The sequence below is a fragment of the Staurois parvus genome, unplaced genomic scaffold, assembly GCF_062004578.1.
Source record: "Staurois parvus isolate SC_StPar_1 unplaced genomic scaffold, SC_StPar_1.0 ptg000236l, whole genome shotgun sequence".
Classification (NCBI taxonomy): Eukaryota; Metazoa; Chordata; class Amphibia; order Anura; family Ranidae; genus Staurois; species Staurois parvus.
Window position 1 is genome coordinate 278,671 of NW_028318032.1, and position 22,833 is coordinate 301,503.

Here is a 22,833-nt window from a genome sequence, read left to right on the forward strand (position 1 = left end):
AGCCATGTGGACAAACCACAAAAGTTGTGGGATAGTGTTCTGTGGACTGATGAAACAAAATTAGAACTGTTTGGGCCCATGGATCAACGCTATGTTTGGAGGAGGAAGAACAAGGCCTATGATGAAAAGAACACCTTGCCTACTGTGAAGCATGGTGGAGGGTCAATCATGCTTTGGGGCTGTTTTGCTTCTGCAGGTACAGGGAAGCTTCAGCGTGTGCAAGGTACCATGAATTCTCTTCAGTACCAGGAGATATTGGATGGAAACGTGATGCAGTCCGTCACACACCTGAGGCTTGGGAGACGTTGGACCTTTCAACAGGACAATGATCCCAAGCATACCTCCAAGTCCACTAGAGCATGGTTGCAGAGGAAAGGCTGGAACATTTTGGAGTGGCCATCGCAGTCACCAGACTTAAATCCGATTGAGAACCTCTGGTGGGACTTAAAGAAAGCAGTTGCAGTGCGCAAGCCTAAGAATGTGACTGAACTGGAGGCCTTTGCCCATGAAGAATGGGCGAAGATACCCGTAGATCGCTGCAAGACACTTGTGTCAAGCTATGCTTCACGTTTAAAAGCTGTTATAACTGTAAAAGGATGCTGTACTAAGTACTAAGATTGAATGTCACTTGGGGGTTGAATAAAACTGATAATGCTGTGAGCACAGAAAAGACATTTGTGGTTATTTCATTATAACTGTTATGTTATATTTGTCTGACCTACAAGTGCCTCTTTAATGTAAATGTAAGCAAGATGACTGAATGATCAAAAGCAATGTCAAACTGGCCAAAACACTCAATTTCAGTGGGGGTTGAATAATTTTGGCCACAACTGTATGCGCTTGAAAAAAAGGGTCTTGTGTGAGTGATGCGAATTTCATCTCCTGCTATGCCCAGTCCCCTCAGAAATCACATTCAGTTCACACCTGTCACAGCAGAAATGGCACTGTGATACCACATCAGATTTGCAGCAGTGTGACCCGGCACTAATAGTGATCCATTACTCAGTGGGCAGGTTGGAGGTACAAAGGTTACACAGGAACGGCTTTGCTGAGCCAAGAAGTGTGTGTGTCACTTGGCTGGCTATGCGGTGTAGCATGTGTGTATACCACAAGATGGAGTGACAGAATTAGAAATCATTTGGCAGGATAGGCAGGAGACCTGTGTGCGTTTATTGTGCATTTAGCGGCTTGTCTGCAGATCTCTGTGCTCTTATAATTGTACCAGGCTTATCAGATGCAACATTTTCAGGCATATGAATATGAAGGATTGATGAGCCAACGTCAGAGCTCCATTGTTCTGCAGAATATTTTGATACACATTTAACACATTTTTAATGTATATTTATAGGTATGAAGAATCTAAAGGATTTTGGTGTCAAGTGGCTGAAAATGGAAAAACAAAATGCCTTGGGAAAAGCAAAGGCCGAAAATACCCTGACATGGAACCTTCGGTATGTCCTTTGGCATTTGTGGCCCTGTATCAATTGCTGGTAGACTGAAGAACAGGCTCTATGTGCCTCAGATTAACCTTTCAGCTTCCCAATTTCCTGTGATTTGCAGCAGGTTGGAGAGAATCTGATTGGTTTCTAGAAATAAACATGGACTGTCCTTCAAGCAGAACTAAATTCCCTCAATCAGCTTTGGCACCCTGACTGGTCTATCTGGTTACGCAGCCCTATATGCAACAAACTGTGATGCACTGTGTAACACCTTTCTGTCAGAAGCAGCAATTTGACCTACAGTAGCTCATCTATTGGATCAGACGATATGGTCCAGCCTTTTCTCCCCACATGTATCGGTGAGCCTTGGCCACCCATGACCCTTTCACTGGTTTGCTGGTTTTCCTTCATTGGACCACTTTTGGTTGGTCCTCACCACTGCAGACTGGGAACATCCCACAAAAACTGCAGTTTTGGAGTTGCTCTGATCCAGTCGCCTAGCCATTGCAATTTAGCCCTTGTCAAATCCTTACGCTTGGCCACTTTTTTCTGCTTTCAACACATTGACTTTAGAGACCGCCAGTTCACATGCTTTCTAATATATACAACCCACTTTCAAGGGCTATTGTCATGAGATAATCAATGTTATTTACTTTACCTGTCAGTGGTCATAATGTTATGGCTGACGTATGTAAATATCTATGTACTTGAGCAGCCTATATGCACATTACATATGCAGGTTAGCAGTAGCACACAATAAATCCTCTACCAATATACCTTTTAGAGGTCAGGTATGACCTACTGGGATATAAACTTTGTAAGACTTCTATAGATATAAAAAGAGAGGGGAAACATGGAGGCATGATCTGTGTCATGCTGGCAAGTGCATACACTCTGCTCTGTCTGGTGTTCACATTTAGCCCATGGGAGGGAGAAAGCAGCAGTTATCAGTGTTGTAAACCTGTGTGACCACTGTTTACCTGATAGATGATGGCGATTACAACGACCTCATTCAAGACTGGCTTGGGCAACCATCTCCTGTGTATGGTTAATGTTATTTGGTGTCAGTGACGATGCAGTCCTGTATCTGTATCCCTGGCCTAGTTTGTAACTTGGAGGATGTCTAGGCTCAAGGAAAATAGAGTAACTTTAATCTGATGTTTTCTATCTTGTACTAGAAGATGGTGACACGAGCGACTGTTTAGTCAGCACCACTTACACTCCTGTGTGTTTCATTTTGTATACTTATGTTTGCTTGGTGATGTAGAAAAGAAAATTGTATAGACCTGTATGTGACTATCACATGTATAATGCACATTGAGGTCTAACAAGAAATCTGCGGCTCTTTCCACAGACACGGAGCTACCTTGTAGACTTTTACCGGGAGAACAACATTGAACTGTCTAAGCTGCTGAATCGATTGGGACAACCTCTGCCAACCTGGCTGCGGGAGGAGCTCCAGAATTCCAGCAGGAGTTGAAGTTGGCCTCCAGGTGGGAGGGAGTGACCATTTCTCGTCTCTGGTGATTATCAGCACTACTAGGACTGTTCATCGTTCCTTCTGGGAGCACACAGACAGAAGTTCTCGTTGCTGTGGAATGTGTACATCCGGTGCTGCAATGATGAACATCACCATGTGACCATGACTGGGCCTCCTGGGACTGGATAAAGGGGTCTTCAGTGACTACAAATGCACCTCTTGTGGGAAAGTGTTAACCATTTGTTACACAGTATCATGGTACCAGAATCGCACAAATAAAACTGCCTACTCGGAGCACAGAGGAAGGCCAGTCATGAATTTATGGGGCATGTGATCTGCTATCCTGTTCATGGATACCCCTCCTCTGGAACATGTATGCCTTTACAACCAGGAGAAGCTACATCCACTGTGGGTTCTTCTAGCTGCAAGGTGACTCAAGCTGTGGCAATTGAGACTATTTTGGCACTGGAATTTTTCATGTGTTTTATGAAAAGGTCTGGGATCATTTCCTCACAGGCCAACAAAGTCAAGGCAGTGTTTTACACTTCTAGCCTCAGAGGATAGTGGGATTTTAGAAAGATTTCTTGAAAAATGGAGTTAACAATCATGCTTTCCTGTATAATCATGGTATTCCCTTCTGCATAGGGTTTGTTGAATGTAAACCAGAATAATCTTGGTGTATTGAAGTGTTGTGAGAGATCTCATGGGCCAAAGCACTGCTCTTTGTGATAGAAGATGTGACACTGACCCTGGCTATTGTCCACCAGATCAAACAAGAGCAAAACATGAATTATGTGGAAATCACCTTACTGTCAGTTGGATTTATATTTGAATTGATATTTTAGTTTTGCAAGGATTTCTGTTAGTATAAAGTCTCTGGATTACAGTATTTACTTCATGAACTTCTGACCAGGAAGTCCTGGGAAACCAGGTTCATATTTATCTCCACCATGTAAGATTTTTTGCTCAATCTGTTGGGGGGCCTGTCAATGGACTGTGCATTGTTTACAATTATAGTTTAGGCCCATTTTAAAGGGAACCTTTACTTGGGTCAAGCAAGACCCAGTTCTGTAGGCTGCCACCATCATCTAACCCACTGGGAGCAGTTCCAGTGTGGAGATGTCACTGTGTGTATCAGTGATTACCACAATGACCTCCTGCACTGGATATAATAGCCTCCAGTAAGCAAGGCTTTCTTTAAGGTACTAAACCCCACCAATCCCCTTTTGCCTCGGGTAACACAGGTTCCAACAAGCAGTGGGGTTTGACCCCTCTTGTGTAACACTGCGTTTCCCTGGCTGCTGAGAACTCTTGTAGAAGTTGAACACTGGAGGGCTGTATGTTCCTAACTTTCATCCAATATTTTCTCAATTATACTGAAGGGTGACACAGGTCAAAGTTCTTTTGGACAGCCAACATTCCATGTAGTCAGACATTAATTAGCTTGGGTATGGCTTCCACGACAGAAGAGTAATGAAATGTGGAGCAGACACACCAATGTGTCTTTTAATCTGGGGGGGTGATCCCAAATGAAAAGGAAACTTTAGCATGGTTTTAGTACTTAACCTTTTCTTTTCAGATGGTTTTTAACTCATTCCACAGCAATGTGTTTTAGGGTGCCGCTCTACAAAACATGTTGTCTTAACAGACTGTGAGGGGAGGGAGAGCAGATGGGGCATTTTCCACAAGCTTTTTAAGTTAAGCTGTAGGTATTGTGTATTTTGTAAAATGGTCCATTTACTCTTGTATGTTGAAATGTAAATAGTATGCAATATAGCATTTTATGCCATGTACCTTTTTTTCAGGGGGTTACAAATTGTGCAACCAAAAGCTTACACACAAGGAAAAAAGATACATGTGGTATATTTCGTCAACAAGCCCTCTGTCCCCCTACTGCACTGAACCCTCATGTATTGTGTCATTCACATTGAATGATGATAATGGAGAAATTTTTGGCTCTCGCAGCTGAACACGTCTAAATAAAAGCTAGAAGTAGCATTTGTGGATTCACTAAATTGTCTTCCTGTTGTCATTTTCACAACTTATGATTCTAGAGGTTGGGACTTGCGTACACATTGTGATACCTGCCAAAGCACTGGGCCATTCACCTCTGTAATAACACATTCAGCAGACAAGAGCTTGGTGTGACTTGTGAATTACAGACTGCACTCACCATTGACCTGAATGGGCTATAAAGCAGGCATCTGGTTACCTTTGTCTTAATATTTTTATATGCATCTCCATAGAGTTGTGTGAGGATGTAAAAACTAAAAATTCAGGATTTCTTCAAGTACATTTTGTTTATGCATGACTCATTGCCTCAGTATACAGGGTATACTGAAAGTCACCATACATAGGAAAAAGGGAAACTGTAGCTCAATGTACCTTTATTTACAAAATATTCATACAAAATTTCCATGATATGTTATGCAAGTAATTGTATATCAAATGTGTTCCTTTACATGATCCATGCTTCCAATCTTTTCCTTATGACTGGTACTTTTTCCTATGTATGGACACTTTTGGGCCAAGCTACCACTACTATGCTCTTTGTAATATGTTTCTATTAGGTTACTTTAAACACAGTGATCACAAATCAGAGCAGCCACTTCTGCCAAAAATTGTTTTTTTATTTGCTGCTATGGGTTTTATACTGCACTGCTCTTTGCACAATGTTAATAAAGGGACCTGTCATGTAAGAAACATGGGAACTCACATTGCAGACCCTAAAATGTTGCCTGGCTGTTTGACACTTTGACAAGCAATGCATATCAGGAAGCCACAAATTTTGGATATCAAGACATTGCTGCCCTGCCTTTCCACCTCACCCAAGTGCTTTGCATTCATTCAGAACATGCACAGTGGATTATTGTAAGGGGTGAGCTTTGCAGTTCTAAGTTGCTGACCCGGGGAAAAAAAGATGAGGGTAAGCATTATGTAATGTAAAGTATGAAAACTGGAGAGTTGGCGTAATATTGATCTGCATGACTTCTTTTCAGGTTAGTGAACTGCCAGCTAACTAGCATTTTCAGAAAGATGTTCGCAATGGCAACTGCCTTGTTTCTTTCAGGGAAAGTTTTATAACCTACAAAAAACATAATGGAATATATCATTCCTGCCTTCCTTTTCTGCAGCATATCTTTGTGTAAAAACTTTACTAAGCACCTTTCCTGCAATTGCTTGATTACCCTATCAACAGAGTCTGTATTGACAGGGAAATTCCTCTCCTAGAACCATTATGTTCTACTGCCAGGAGAACACAGTGATTGTTTCTAGTGGCTATTATAGGTGCTAGCAACAATCACATGTAAAATCTGTCAGGCTGGTTGTACCCAAGTTGATTGATTGAACAACTTGGGTACATCAAGCCTGCCCCATGCATGGTTCAAATCTCAGCCAGTCTCTGCTCACCCTGCCGAGATTCTATTTATGGCAATAACCCAGCCTGGGCACAGGGAACTGTAGTCAATCTCTTACCATTTGGTAAGCCACAACAGCATCACATTACATTACCATTGTAAATGTCATTAGAACAATCAGACAAAGGAAACTTAATGTAAAGAATTGTTTCTCTTTTAATTAGGAAACAAAAATAAGACACAAAAGCATTAATCTAACAGGAAAAAAAAAAACAAAAAGGACAAATACTCTGCTTTCAAGTGGACATACATAATGAAACTTGAAAATCCCTGTTGGTAAAAGACTTCTGAGCAGTTTTGGCTGGTAGTAAAACAGACACCAGTTCTCTGACAGAGTAAGGAATAAGCCCCCATAGAAATGCTCTGAGAATATTGGCTAGGAGAAAGGGAATTTAACCCTTTTTCTGTAAAGGAATCAAACTTCAAAACTGTAATATGGGCCCAATGCCAGAGCAAGTGCCAAACACAAAAAAAAATCAAAATAAATATTTTAGCCCGAGATGGGACTAGACAAACATGCACCCCACAGCAAATGAACCCTAAGTAACTTAAGGAACAGTTAGCAGATTGAACAAAGACCCAGCCAATATCACCAAAGCCAACATAGGAAGTGAGGCATATACATCAACAAGTGTTCTGTAATATAAGGAATGACACAGTAAACCTGTGATTGTATTAACTAAAATAAAAAGTATATTTATATATATTTATATAATTAAAAAAAATTCCAACCTTGTACAAAGAGTTCGTATAGCTGCAACCCTACCAGTTTTTCTCGCTGTACAATAGCCAGGCGCTGACTCCTTTGTCTCACGGGCACCAAGTAACCATCAATGAGATATTAATGCTTGACCAGTAAATACAGTGCTACACTCCTTGATGTGGAAGCTGTTAATTATGCTACTTGCTTTGAAGGCCTTTTGCCAACAATAAAATGACCACGGTTTCTGCACATTGCTGGTGGCGTCAAGGTGAATAGGTGGCCATTTCCAATGATACCCTTTGCCACAACTCCTTGGTTTGTTTGCCCCTCTTCAGATTCTGTAGAATGTCATTGAACTGCATGGCTCCCAAGGGGGTGAGACAGAATGCACTCCTTGCGCTGCGGATGGCATTTACAAAGTCGTCATAGTCCGCTGGGGTAAGATGTATTAAACGATGGTGGATGTACTGAAAAAACAGAATCATTACTTTGGTTATGCAGAAAAATCAACTTCTAAAATGAATTTTCAATAACCAAAATGTAGCTCTTATTCCTCACTGCTCCAGATAGTTCATGTCGTGATACTCTCTTTTGATGCTGAACCCAGGAAACTGCAACTCTATGAGGAGCTGCAAGCATAACCTGGCAATTATTGTATAGAACATTAATTTTTTTTAACATAATTCTCAGCACCTGGCCCTCCTTATCTTTTAATGGTTGTGATTACACAGACAGATCTTTTGGATGTACATAGTAAGCATATGAATGGCTGAATCTACACAGCCCCTTCTAGAACCAAGCAAGGCTCTTCCCATCATATTTTTATGATCTACTCCAGTGTTAAAGTGAACCTGTGCTTTGGCAAGGTGGGACAAAATGAGTTTAATTTTAAGGTAGCCCCACCAAATGTTCATAGCCAACTTTCCTCTGAAGGAATGGCATACTCATGCTGTTCCTTCAGAGAGCATGCACCGGTGTCATCAGCTGCAGGGACACTGAATATCTCCTAAATGGTGCATATTTAGGAGATATTACTGGTACCTTTCAGGTACGCTTTACCTATATATTCAAGTGTCCAGTGGGAGTTTCCACTCTCTGTTTACTTCCATATTAACAAAGGGAAACAAAGTGTTAGCTTTAAATGATTGGAGATGAGTGCTTATTCACAAAAGCACAAGCTGACAACAGCACAAGCCAGGTCCTACTGTAGCCAGAGACAGCCTAATTTAGTACCTAGCTTGTACTGTTGTCATCTCATACAATCATCCACAACACAAGGTGACACTTTCCAATCTCGCTGTTCCCCCAAATAGCAGGCTGCATTCTGTGCTAAACAGGAGAGATAGGAAGAAACGGCAGGTGTCAGTGGTGGATATAACACCCCCTGTGGGGAACATCCATAGTTTTAGACTTCTGGGATAGGGGAGGAGCTTCCTGCCAGCAACAACAAAAGATGCATTTAACTTAACTGCCGCTGCTTGTATTTTTGAGAGGAGCAAGAGATACAGTGGGGATTGAAAGTTTGGGCACCCCAGCTAAACATTTGTATTAATGTGCATAAAGAAGCCAAGGAAAGATGGAAAAATCTCCAAAAGGCATCAAATTAGACATTCTTATAATATGCCAACAAAAGTTAGATTTTATTTCCATCATTTACACTTTCAAAATAACAGAAAACAAAAAATGGCGTCTGCAAAAGTTTGGGCACCCTGCAGAATTTATAGCATGCACTGCCCCCTTTGCCCAGCTGAGACCTGCCAGTGTCATGGATTGTTCTCAATCATCGTCTGGGAAGACCAGGTTATGTCAATCTCAAAGGTTTTAGATGCCCAGACTCATCTGACCTTGCCCCAACAATCAACACCATGGGTTCTTCTAAGCAGTTGTCTAGAAAACTGAAACTGAAAATAGTTGACGCTCACAAAGCTGGAGAAGGCTATAAGAAGATAGCAAAGCGTTTTCAGATGTCAATATCCTCTGTTCGGAATGTAATTAAGAAATGGCAGTCATCAGGAACAGTGGAAGTTAAAGCAAGATCTGGAAGACCAAGAAAAATAGACAGTACAGCTCGCAGGATTGTGAGAAAAACAATTCAAAACCCACGTTTGACTGCACGATCCCTCCAGAAAGATCTGGCAGACACTGGAGTTGTGGTACACTATTCCACTATAAAGAGATACTTGTACAAATATGGTCTTCATGGAAGAGTCATCAGAAGAAAACCTCTTCTACGTCCTCACCACAAAAATCATCGTTTGAACTTTGCAAATGAACATATAGCCTGATGCATTTTGGAAACAAGTTCTGTGGACCGATGAGGTTAAAATTGAACTTTTTGGCTGGAATGAGCAAAGGTACGTTTGGAGAAGAAGGGGCACAGAATTTAATGAAAAGAACCTCTGTCCAACTGTTAAGCATGGGGTTGGATCAATCATGCTTTGGGGTTGTGTTGCAGCCAGTGGCACAGGGAACATCTCACGAGTAGAAGGAAAAATGGATTCAATAAAATTTCAGCAAATTTTGGATGGTAACTTGATGCCATATGTGAAAAAGCTGAAGTTAAAGAGAGGATGGCTTCTACAAAATGGATAATGATCCTAAACACACCTCGAAATCCACGGTGGATTACATCAAGAGGTGAAAACTGAAGGTTTTGCCATGGCCTTCACAATCTCCTGACCTCAACATAATTGAAAATCTATGGATAGACCTTAAAAGAGCAGTGCGTGACAGACAGCCCAGAAATCTCAAAGAACTGGAAGACTTTTGTAAGGAAGAATGGGCAAAGATACCTCAAACAAGAATTGAAAGATTCTTGGCTGGCTACAAAAAGCGTTTACAAGCTGTGATACTTGCCAAAGGGGGCAGTACAAGTTATTAACTCCGCAGGGTGCCCAAACTTTTGCAGACGCCATTTTTTTGTTTTCGGTTATTTTGAAAGTGTAAATGATGGAAATAAAATCTAACTTTTGTTGACATATTATAAGAATGTCTAATCTGTAATTTGATGCCTTTTGGAGATTTTTCCATCTTTCCTTGGCTTCTTTATGCGCATTAATACAAATGTTTAGCTGGGGTGCCCAAACTTTCGATCCCCACTGTATATGCACAGGGACCCCCTGAGGGACTTAACAAGTTCTTTAAAGAAAACTTGCATATTCATAAATAAAATATATTTGAATTTAAACTCTTAGCCATGATTCCACTTATGAAAAAAATGAAAGGTTAAAAAAAATAAGGTAAGTGTTTTTTGTTTTTGTTCTTTATAGTGTTGCAATAAAAATGTGCAAACTTACATTAAAAATAAAAACAATTTTTATTCTATTTTTCACATTTCTAGTCCATGTATTACACAGACAATAATAAATGTTGCAAGCCTAATTTGCATCCAAAACAAGAGTATGTGTTTTATAAATTAACAAGCCCATAGCGGAAACGTGAAAATTGTTTTTGTCCATAGGGAGGATAGGAGATAAAATGGTTAAACAACAAGACTGACACAAGTGCCCTAACAGAATTAACATTTAATACCTTGATCTGCCTCTTCCATGGAGACATCAAGTCATGTAAAATAGTTAAAACTAATTTACAAACAAACAGCAAAGGTCACCATTGTTGTTTCTGGCAACAAACAGTATACAAATGTACCAGATTACTTTCCCATGAAATGAAGACATGAACATGCTGTGAAGGGAAAAAAAGCCCATTAAAATATTTGTTGTTTAGTCATCTCCTGAGCTGAACATCTGCATAGAAACTGCTGCAGCGTGGGGACTAAATAGAAATGCCTGATGGCAAATGGCAGTACAGGTTTTGTAGAGCACTGTGTGTTCCATAGCCAGAATGAGTTCAATGAAGACATCGGAATGGAGTGCTCAATGGGCATTATTCATGACCACCAACACCAAACCAGTGCTCTATAAGCAGAGCACTTGCCGTGATAATATATTTTTGTTACAAACTGCAGAGTTTATAAGGTTGAAATAGGACATTCCACCATCCATTTTAGCCTCTAAGTGTTTTTTTTTAACTAACAAATCAGCTTTCTATCCTCAACCTTCTTTAGGAAGACTTCTAAAAATGTTTTGAAGGTGTTGAAACTCCCAGTTAATACCACCAGATTTACCTAAACTATATAATAAAAGGACACACCTATCTATCAATTATGCAGGCTCTTGCACTACATAGTTGATGGTAGACCTAAGGAGACTGCAATCTTCTTCAGTTTTCAATAACACAGCTGTATCCACACAGGCTGTTATTTGATCACTCTGCCAAATGAACAACCTATGCAGATAGAAGGTAAGGTACAAATCCATCAAAGAACAGAGGAAGACACTGGCTACATATCGAGGAAGAAAAGTGTTCACTGACATTGCCTGTATTGGAGAAGCATGAAACTACAGAAATGGGCAGGAGCAATCTCCTGGAAGGTGTGGGTAGGTGCAGCATGTAATGAGGTCATCTGCTGAAGTACTACCTCACACTACTAACAGTTTTCACTTTCTATAAGACATATAACATGGAGACATTTTCTATAGAAGAAAGCAGAGGCTGAGGTAACACTTGACCTAGAACATAGAAAAAAAAAGTTTTCTTTCCTGCAACAGAGGTACATTAATAGTATAATGATACATTGGGAAGTTGGCATTGAGAGAAAGAAAAGGTGAACTTTGCCTTTAAAGCTGAGGTTTGGTCAAGTTTAAAATAAAAAAAAAAATAAAAAACCATAGCCAACACCAGGGATGGTATTTCCAATGGATGAAGTGTGTCCCATGTACTGGTGGCTGCTGTGTTAAGCAGACATCTGAAGTCCTCAGCTACCAGATACCCCCCTAAGCTGTGATTATCCAGTGCTGCATGGTTTCATATAAGCAGCTGTAACATGTATTAGTCAAAAGTGCAGACTATGCCCTCCCTTTCCACTCCTGGCATCAAATCATAGAAGCTGCACTATTGGGTCCCCACAATGAAAATGGCTCTATAAATGAAGGATAGGCAGATGAATGAATGATCCTGCCTCCTCTATTCATAAGAGAGCTTTTCATTGTGGAAACCAAAAGTACAGCTTCTATGAATGGAAGGAGGGAGGGAGATACACAGGACACTTTTCATCCATTGTAAGTATTTTCCCTGGTGTTGTTTTTTAAAGCTGATGTTTCATGAATAAAAAACTTTATTTATGTGTAAAATTATAATGGTCTGCCTGTGTGCGGTCTCTTTTTGTGAATTAAACATTTTCACCAGGAAATGATTAGAAGATTCAGAACCCATGCAATTAACTTGTACAGCTTGATGACTTCATTCTAATAGATGTACTAACTACACCAGGGTGACCCATCACTAGATATGGAAGAAACATAAATTGTCTTTTCAGTATACAGTTGATTGCATATAGTATTTATTACCTGCATGTAGGACTGCTGACAACGTTGAACCAGCTGATGGAAGGCAGGGGTACGCAGGTGGTTATGGATGTGGGCGGGGTTAAGTCTCTGAAGAGCTTCCATAATGATTTCCTGAAGGACAAATGGACTGAGCACGCCTTTTGCTGCCCCGACACAGAACTGATGCACATAATTCACTCCTAGGAAAAACAAACCAGGATAGAAATAATATAGTGTTTATACTTTAGCAGTTGACTATGTATCAAGAACTGCATGACAAAGTCTGTGATGCCGCAACCAATTATCTTTAAACCCGCACTGATGAATGACAGGGAGTGAACAAAAAGCATTCTTCCACAAACACAAATAGAGCCTGTCTGCCTTTTCTTTTTCTTTTTTTTTGCTGTACCCTGAATCAATGTATTCAATATTCAAAACAGTCTGACCACAATGGACACTTCAGACTCAGCAAATATGTAAGTGTATACAACTATATCCCATGTCTAAAACCCCCGCTCAATTGTACATGCAAGCCTTTTCTTCCATAGGGCCCATTGCACAGGGCCTTATTGTTTTTAAAAACTGTCCATACACATGAAAGGTTTATGCAAACATTTACATGTGTACAGAATAGATGGACCACATAGGCCGCTGCTGATGTAAATATCAAAATCATGTATGCAGCTGTTTTGCTGCTGCCGCCACCGATTACTCACTGTTAATGTTTACATCTCCCCATGCAGGAGTCATTCATATGACATGTCCGAAGTCATTCTGCACAGTTCCTGGTTGATTCAGATGATGTGTAAACATTGGTGCTGCTGCCTACACATTGCTGATTTACATGTCAGCTCTGAGCAGCAGCATTGGCCTGTCGGGTCCATTCATGCAGTACAGTACACATCATGACAAAAGTTTACATGCCTATTTCTCAACCAGGGTTCCTCCAGAGGTTGCCAGGGGTTCCTTGAGCAATGAGAAATGTCTGCCTTTCAGATAACTTATCACTGACACCACTGATCTTTTTAGCTATCCACAAGGTGGTAATTCTTCCCACTGACCACGAATTGTAGATATAGTCGTTTTTAGCAGGGGTTCCCTAGGATTGGAAAGTTATTTCAAGGGTTCCTCTGTGCTGAAAACATTGAAAAAAGCTGGTATAAAATATCAAATATCCATATTAAAATTCATGCTCAAACTGAACATGTGATTCTTCCATTCATATAAATATGCTTCTGTGTATTCCACCACCGTGTGTAATCAGCGATAGAGGCCTCTTACCAAATTTGTTGGACCATAAAGTCGAGAAGACATCACACATGCTAGTCGGTTGGAGCTGGCGTTTTTTTTTTGTAGCCATCAGCCTGCTAATTTTAGTTTATTGGATTACAAGTGAATCTGTTACTTCTATCTTGCTGGATTTTATACTTCAGTACAATAAAGGACATTTTTAAAATTTGCTACACTATGGAAGTGTCTATATTGTTCATGCTTTTGCATGAGAGTGCGCTGACCTGCAGATCGTATGAGAAGAGCGGTGGGAAGGTGTATGAGCTAAAAGCTGTTCTGACCTTTTATAACTTGGTAGGTCAACAAATTTGGTAAGAGGCCTCTATCGCTGATTACACATGGTGGTGGAATACACAGAAGAATATTTATATGAATGGAAGAAACACATGTTCAGTTTTTGTGCACTAAATTCATGTCATCACTTGGAATAAGGTGGCCTTTACTTTTGCAGTGTATATGGACTTCATATATAACCAATGTTGTCAAGGATTCGCTTAAACGATCACCCTGTCACGTGTCCAGCACACGCCACGCCCACAGCGACTAGCTAACCATGACGCACGCGTGCGGCCGCGACAGGGTGGTAAAGAGGGGATAATAAAGGGATTTACACTTAAATATCTCAAACCGTATATAAGATCAGCCGTGATACCTTTTCACAGCCCGCACTACCTCTGGCCACCACCGGATGGAGACTCCACTCCAATCCAGCTGGTCGACCACACACTGGCAGATACGATCTTACATACAACCTGGTGCCCTGATTAGAGTTGAGGACCAGCCTAGTAATCACACACCCTTCTAAAGGTCCCTTCAGCTATCCTAGCTTGAACCCCGGTGTTGATAACCCTTCCACTGTCCACACACCCCCACACCAGACGCACCACAAAGGTAGCCTGCCACCACCCAACAGTTTATCCGCAGAATGGTCTGTTGAGACACCCCACACACACAGATCTCCGTCTGGCAGATCTGTTACCTATGCAATCTACGTGCAATCTGCCCACTCACAGTGCAGTTGCATACAGATTGGCAATGAGCTTAACCGAGCGTTTTAAAGGCACTAAAATACAATACAATCTAATCTCTCTAATCTCTCCGATCTAGTCTCTCCGAAGATATGAGCACGTGCTTAAATACACAGAAGTTCACTAATTAATTTTAAGATTTAATTTCCCAAAGTGGGCAGTGCATAAAATATGTACAAAATATAACAAGTTACAGAAAATACAAAAGATATAAGAAGACACACAAATGACTAATTACTATAAAATAAAAGGGAATAAAAAGACAGAATAACACTTTACCCTGCGGCTGGAGCAAGCCAGAAACTTAGTAATCCATTGGTCAATTGAACCAGCTCCGTACGGATCACACTGTCCAAATGTCCATGCGTTCAATTTATTGCGATTTGGACATGGGCGGGACATTAGTCTTTGGCCAATTGACTCTGGGGGAGGTGGTCCTGACCTGCCCACAAGAGGTACTGTGTATGGACCTGCCCAAGTTCAATTGGGCCGAGACTGGCCTGAACACCAAGTCGGGGATTGGATTTCTGACACCAGCGCGTCAGCCCGATCGCAACAGTACCAAACACCATCCGACTGTCGCACCCCCGCGTCATCTAATCATTCCATGCATTTTCCTGGCTTTCTCCCCAAGCCCCAAATATGATTCTTATATGCAAATGTAGCGTACAGAATGGCCTGCACAAAGGAAGCATTTCCATCTCTCTCCAACTAATATTTCATCTTTTATAAGAGATTAAACATACCCCTTTGATGAATATTACTTATAGAGCTTTCCACGTAAGGCAGACAGTCTGTCTGCTGTCACTGGTTTTCACAGAGGGTGATAACCTGATTGACGCACAAAAGGTGTCACCTCCAGGAACCTGGCTTTAGACTAATTAATGCTAAATGATGATTGAGTCTGTAAGGCCTATTGAGTAATTGTGTATACATACACATCTGACCCCAGACCATTTGTTTGTACCTTCTACTCATTTCCCTACTGCCCAGGGGCTCAATGTACATCCTTAATTACCAGACTGTTCCTGCACACACCTTTGCAATGAAAGGGCCTGACATAATCTAATCTACTCAACCTGTCATGGCTGATTCCATATTTCCACTCAAATCTTACATGTCCGTTACAATAAATTTTACATGTCCGTTACAAATGTGATAAATGAAGATTTGTTATTTAGTGCTGTTTATTTATTTTTTACAGTATAAAATTTACCGGTAGTTCAAGGCAGGACTGCAAATGCTGATTTTCTGGTTTTGGTTTGCACAGCTAAACACCAATGACCACAAAGGAGCAGCATGCATGGAGCCATAGCATGCTGCATTTAGATATGTATAAATCATGGATCTGCCGACAGCAAACTATACACCCATGTGCCGGAGCCCTTAAAGTGAAACTCAGGCTGACAGCTAAATATGTGCTTTTATATTTTACAAGGCAAAGATTTGTCATTCTTGTCAGTGTTGGTATTATGCACCTGCACATGCAGACAGGTGACACACATATCTGGGCTTAGAAATTCAGCTTTAGGTTTCATTTTTGTGATTTTCTGTCATCACTGCTTAGCATCCAGCCAGATGATTCTAAAGTCAATCAACAGCATCCCCTCAATACAGTGAACAGGCATCTGACTCAGGAGGCAGTAAAGTCAACCCAGGAAGCAGCTATGATAAAAAAGGAAGTAGCAGCGATCTTACCGACTATCAGATGTGTGTGTGTATTACAGAAGATGGCTGGGAAAAATTCCACATCATTCTACAGCTAATACAGTAAAAATGTTTTTTGAACTGTGTGCTAAAGCTTTGCCTTGAACAGTGCTTTCATGTGGAATGAGTGTTTGACAGACAATCCCCTGTTGGAAAACCCCTGTATAATGTGCATACATATAACAATGGTCCCTGGTCGTGGGTACTGCGGCTTACGCATATATTTGCAAACATGTCCAAAAAAAACCTTTGTTTTTTAACGTAAACTGTTAGACAGGGCCAGTTTGGTTGTTTTGCAGGCTCAATGGTAAGTGTAAAACAAAAAAAAGGTAGAGCTATCAAAATTAAATATTCAAATCAAACAGTGATAAATAAAACAGTGAAGAAATAAAACAGTGAAGAAATTAAAACTTCCAGACCGAATTCCAAGAACTTCGTACACAGGCTCAGAAAAGAAAAACCAATCGTGTGATACCGTACAACACGTTTATTCATAAAATTCATCATAATCCACTCACATGGAACAGTGTCATAGCGGACACTAGCAACAAACACATTTAGTTTAAAATCACAGAAAACCGAGACACCAGCCTCACACAGAACGCAATGACTTTACTCCGTAGGTCCACCCTACGCGTTTCGTCATCCGACATCTTCACGGAGCGGAAGGATGAACCATCCTTCCGCTCTGTGAAGGCATCGGATGACGAAGTTCTTGGAATTCGGTCTGGAAGTTTTTGCTGCTGAGTTTATAGATCTGCAGAGTATTGCTCCCAGAGAGAATAAATAAGTGTCTGGATATCTGAATCTCCCCGACTTGTAATATACTACATCAACAAGCTGAGAGAGGAATAATTTGAAAAGCTGGTCACCGCTGAGTCTGCCTGCAGAGTATTGCTCCCAGAGCAAACAAGTGCAATTGCTGGTTTATAATTTAACTGGCAATTTGCTCTGGTGAGTTTATTCATTTCTGTTGGTGGTGGATTTGCACAAAATTGTTTTTATGGTGATGGACATTTTTCACTGCTGATGAAAAAGAAAAATTCTTAAAGACTTTTTTTTGGTCATTCATTTTTTCACTGTTAATATTTAATTTTGATAGCGCTACCTTTTTTTTGTTTTAGGATTGCCACCTTTATTTAGGGGTAAGGTTTAGCTGCTTGTGTTAATTGATTACATGTGAACACCTTTGGTGCTATTTTCATTTATATTTTTTTCTCAATGGTAAATGCGCTGGGAAATCTTTTGTTTGTTTGCTCATGTACAAAATGCCATTGTTGCCTCTCATACCAGTACAGATCACCTCCTTCACATGGCACTTGAGACATTGAAAGGATATTCCCTACAAATGGAGGAAAAGTAAATTGGAGGTGATGCTCACTGTAATAGAATATATGTCCTACAAACATTTTGAAGATTTTTAGGGTATATTTCCCATGTCCTGCACCTCTCCCCCTTCTGCTGCTCCACTCACTGCTATTACTGGCAATTAGTGACTGTCCAAATGACAGCCAAGAGTTGCAATGTATAACATAGCAAGATCAGCTGTCAAAATGCTGCTCCAGTGTAAAATGACACATGCAGACAGTCTTACAAGTAGAGATAATTTTTTCTTTAAATTAAAAGTATTATTATTAAACACCTTGTTAACCTATAGATAATAATCTGTCCTAATTAACACCTTCCTACCCTTCTTCTCTTAGCTATTATTTTTCTGCCGATTGTTTATTTTATAAATTTTTTTTGTATTTGCAAACAACTTTGACATGCTTTGCACCAGAATCATCATTTTAGTGTTGCGTCTTTTTCATCTGTAAGTCTACTAATTACATAGGAAATATTGCCAAAAGAAAGCGTTGTTTGTCCCCCATAAAGTAATGTATAGATTACCTAAGTATTTTAAAGCAGAACTATACTCACCCCAGTTCCTGAGATGCAGCATCCATCTGCTACCCGCCTGGCCACTGACATCTTCGAGTGGCCGACTTCCGGGTCTTGATCGCGATCTGCTGTCGTTGGCAGGGATGACGTCAGTTCCATCAGATTTGGCATTGCTGAATTTGTACAGTGAGCTGCGCATGCGTGGCTCACTGTACAGGGACAGACAGGCAGGTAAGTAACTTTAACCCCTTTGCGCCGGCGCCTCCCGGCCCTTTAAGGGTTTCAGAAGCCGGGAGGCGGGGCGGGGTTTTAGGGTCATGTGACCTCCGTGATTCGCTGTCACGGCGGTCACATGATCAGGAAAGGTCCCGATCAACAGAGGAGATTGGGATCTTTCCGTGAGTTCCGGACATGTGTGCTGGGAGCGCGCAGGGTGCTTTTCTTAATTGCACACAAATGTGCGGCCGCTTGGTGTCAAGGCCCAGTCGCAGGCAGGCCGCACATTTCCGTGTGGCCGGCGCGAAGAGGTTAATGCAAAAGAGACAAAGCATGTCTCCTCTGCATTAAAATTCCTGCCTGTCTGTCATTACTTCAAGTGGAACTTTAACTAAAACATAAAAATTGGCAAAGTTACTTCTATATAAAGAATTACATATTGAAACAATTGCTCTGGTCAACAAGGGGTTTAAAGGTCTAAGAGCTAAAAGTGACTAAAAGAGGCTGAAATGTAAAATGTGACATTTGATTGGTTAGTATGGCAGACCTCCTTTCTTCCAGCTGTATAGAATACCACCTAAAGAGCTTAGTGAAGTCATTGTTTGATTAACCCATTAATGAATAGAAAAGACATACAACACGTACAATGTCATTTCAGTGTGACAAGCAGAACACTCGCCACCGCGCACAAACGTTCTCTGAAAAGGTCAGTTAACAGAGGATGCATAAACTTGGTCTCATTACGGCATAGTGGCTGCTGCAATCGGAGAAGCTTGGCATTTACTGCATTCAACACGGGATTAAATATTTCAGCTGCAGAGAATAAGGCAGTTTATCGTTCAGCAGGTCCAGCCCATGATACATCATTAAACGACCTTACCTAACTTGGCAGCTAAACTTAGCAGCCACTTCACATCTTCCGTGTATGGGGGGCTTCTGGAGAAGTTATTGGGGTGGTCATTATGAGCTCTGCGTCCCAGCATCTCTAATGCTAGCATCCCTGAAGACACAACACAATTTATGTTAGTAGGTACTGCTGAAATATCAGTTAAAAATATACAAGTGAGAGCATAACTAATAAAATCCTTTTAAGAGCTTGATAGAATATATCTTTACCCAAGACTTTTTTTTCCAAGACCTGGGTAGAATAGAGGAGGTCCAATCACATGATCTCTCCAGTGCCAGCTTCAGCATAGAGGAGAGATTGCCAATGGCTGCAGAGCCTGTGCGACACTGTCACCCATAGACTTACTATGTGGCATCCATTGTCAGCCTGAAGCTGGCGCTGGGACCAGATCATGTGACCAGAGCGACTTCAGAATAGGTAACTATAGGCATCAATCTTTTACTGGGTCGATAGACTAGGCAAAACATGGGGGTGGGAGTAGATGTAAGCTTAGTTAGGTTTTGACTTGCCTTTCACTTTAAAATATTGCTTCAATGACAAGAAAAGAAAACAGTGCGAGAAAATATTTATAGAAAACATAAGTTGAAGAGCACTTTGCATGGAAACCAAGGATTAAGTAAACTTTGCCGAGTAATTTGTCTGCAGGGTAAACCAATGTGATGGTTCTCACAAATGACTCAGCATTCCTTCATAGGGGTCAGTGGTATGTGAGAACAGCTTAGCTGTAAATGCAGCCATCTATTCAGGTCCCTGAAAAGGGTGTTTACATAGATAATGCATCCAATCAAAGGGTGTGAGGGGACTGGAGAGCATTTTTTTTGCTGATGCTCAGCAACCACAACCTTAATACCAATGATTTTATCCATATCTACATTTCCAGATGACATGATTTTACAATCAGATTGCTCAGAATGACATTACAATTTTGATAGAGACCAAATATGATCTAAAACAGAGGCATATATTGCGTTAATGCATTTCATTACCCTGCTTGACCTGGTATTATAGGCGTGTTTGGTGTCTGATTGTTATATTCTAAAGCAAGCAACCATCGCAGCAGCAATTATGGATTATGCACAGATTTTGGCTCTAGTAGTTAAATATACCAGACTTGGAATGCATTTTGCTTTAAACTGCTCTGCCAGACTATTTAACACACAGCTATTTCACAATATTGCTCATTAGCCACTTAATGGCAAGCGTACACACATTTGTGGCCTCACTGAAGTGGGTCTTCTTCTGTAGGGCCACATAAGTGCATGCTTGTGTTTGTGTTGTGCAGCACAGCTCCAGGTCTCACACTAATGATCGGTAGCCAGGAGGACCAGCTCTTGATCACATGATCTCTGTGACAGCCTGTGTTTGGTTATCATAGGGGTGAGTACCTGTAAGCCCAGTTGTGTAAACCCATACACTGTACATAATCATAGATCATATTAACTTTTCTGGTAAAGCATGCAGTAGATAAAGGATAAAAATACTCTCCACAAATTAAATCTTACTTACCAACACGATATGCTGAGTGGAGGTAGTGTAATCCTTGTGGACTGACTGGCTGACTGTGCTGTTCATCCTCAGTAGGGAAGCCTCCAGTAACCATTGGGGCAGGCTGGGTGCTAATTGTAGTCATGGTGGACCCGGGGATTGTGGGAAAGGTGGTTCCTGTGTGAACACTCCCTACTGAAATCAGAAATGGTAGGACATTAAAAGATGTTAGGGGCAGAAATCAATTCTTCGTTTGCAGACAAAGTCCCAAATTCAAATCATCCTTTTGGCATTTTCCACAGTCCTCCATTAAAGGAGAAGTTTAGGGTGCATTAAAAAACACATACATACTCATCTCTATGTTGCAGCGTTAGTCAGGTGCTGCAGCTGTCCCCAAGCTTGAGAACTGAACAATCACATGATCGCTGATCGCTCAGTCCTCATTTAGCACTGAGCAGAGAGTGATCACTGTCAGTCACCGCTCTCTGCTCTGCCCCTTCATAACTCACTGGGGGGCTGGCCTGGGGAGGGGGCAGAGCCCAGCTGGCATCAGCTCTCAGCCACTGCGAGTGTCCAACCTGTCTGGAGCATTCCATAAAGCAGTGTAGTGCTGAGCAAGTGGTGGCTCCACAAATCTGGTAGACTTCACAAGGCCAGGTGAAAAAGATAACTATTGTAGAATATATTTTTACAAGGGAAGGAGACAATTTTCCTATAGCAGGAAATCATATAGAAGGGAAGGGAATATTTGGCATGGTAGCTAAACCAATCAACAGGTTCCAAAGGGTAGACTACACCTATCTCAGAAGGCATGGATATGAAAAGAAGGATCTCCTGCCATCACCAGAAAGTTAAGCCAGACATACATGGATCGAAATTGGGCCAATTCAGCAGGAACTGGACAAATTTTGATCAATGTAAGGGCAGTGAGGTTGTACACAAGTCACTCTATCAATCAACTTCTGTACAACTTGCCCTGTGGGATTTTCCCCGCTCTATCAGCACTGCAGGCTATGGCCTGTAACACTGATCAGTGTGTTCTGATGGTGGGAAAGTCTCCCCGAGGGGAGGATTCCCCCATCCACATTGAGTGTGTGGATGACGGAAGCAAATCAGTTATTTTTTGTTGAACTCACTGGTTGAATGAAAAAAAAAGGACTAATCTTTGGGTCGCCTTAACTAAAAAGACAACAAGAGCCACCAAAACCTTCACTACTTTTAATATGGGAACCCTAAAATAAGGTTAGAACTGTAACAGATAACATCCCAATTTAGCCTTTACCTGCCTAACAATTCACAGCAATAAGAAAAATAAGTTGTCTTGTGGGTCTGTCATCCATAAGTACATTCTTTCTTAACAACAATGGTGGTCACTGTGTACCTGCCTGCACTCTTAATTGTGTGTGTGCGTTTGAGTGTGTGTGCGCGATTGTGTGTGCGTTTGAGTGTGTGTGCGCGATTGTGTGTGTGCGCGATTGTGTGTGTGGGTGTGAGTGTGTGTGTGGGCGAATGTGTGCGAGTGTGTGTGTGGGCGAATGTGTGCGAGTGTGTGTGTGGGCGAATGTGTGCGATTGTGTGTGTGGGCGAATGTGTGCGATTGTGTGTGTGGGCGAATGTGTGCGATTGTGTGTGTGGGCGAATGTGTGCGAATGTGTGCGATTGTGTGTGTGCGAATGTGTGCGATTGTGCGAATGTGTGCGATTGTGCGAATGTGTGCGTGTGCGATTGTGTGCATGTGCGCGAGTCTGTGTGCGCGAGTCTGTGTGCGCGAGTCTGTGTGCGCGAGTCTGTGTGCGCGAGTCTGTGTGCGCGAGTCTGTGTGCGCGAGTCTGTGTGTTCAGAAGCACTACACATGTAATATGGGTGTACCACCATTAATAGTTTATTCATC

General features: G+C 41.4%; 2 protein-coding genes across 3 annotated transcripts in view; one reads left to right on the forward strand and one right to left on the reverse strand.

Annotated features, from left to right (window-relative positions):
• The window catches only part of NDST2 (N-deacetylase and N-sulfotransferase 2), a 231,537-nt gene extending 226,603 nt beyond the window's left edge, over positions 1-4,934 (forward strand). Inside the window, exons 14-15 of the mRNA XM_089680185.1 lie at positions 1,349-1,451; positions 2,794-4,934. Coding sequence (XP_089536311.1) covers positions 1,349-1,451; positions 2,794-2,919 — 229 coding nt within the window. The 3' untranslated portion in view covers positions 2,920-4,934. The remainder of the gene's footprint in view (positions 1-1,348; positions 1,452-2,793) is intronic.
• Positions 4,935-6,476: 1,542 nt separating this feature from the next.
• Positions 6,477-22,833, reverse strand: part of ZSWIM8 (zinc finger SWIM-type containing 8) — a 153,982-nt gene continuing 137,625 nt past the window's right edge. For both annotated transcript variants that reach the window (XM_089680183.1, XM_089680182.1), the window contains 4 exons: positions 20,964-21,137; positions 19,431-19,550; positions 12,450-12,628; positions 6,477-7,508 (listed from right to left, as the gene is read on the reverse strand). In XM_089680183.1, the coding sequence (XP_089536309.1) occupies positions 7,305-7,508; positions 12,450-12,628; positions 19,431-19,550; positions 20,964-21,137 (677 nt within the window). In that variant the 3' untranslated portion in view covers positions 6,477-7,304. The remainder of the gene's footprint in view (positions 7,509-12,449; positions 12,629-19,430; positions 19,551-20,963; positions 21,138-22,833) is intronic.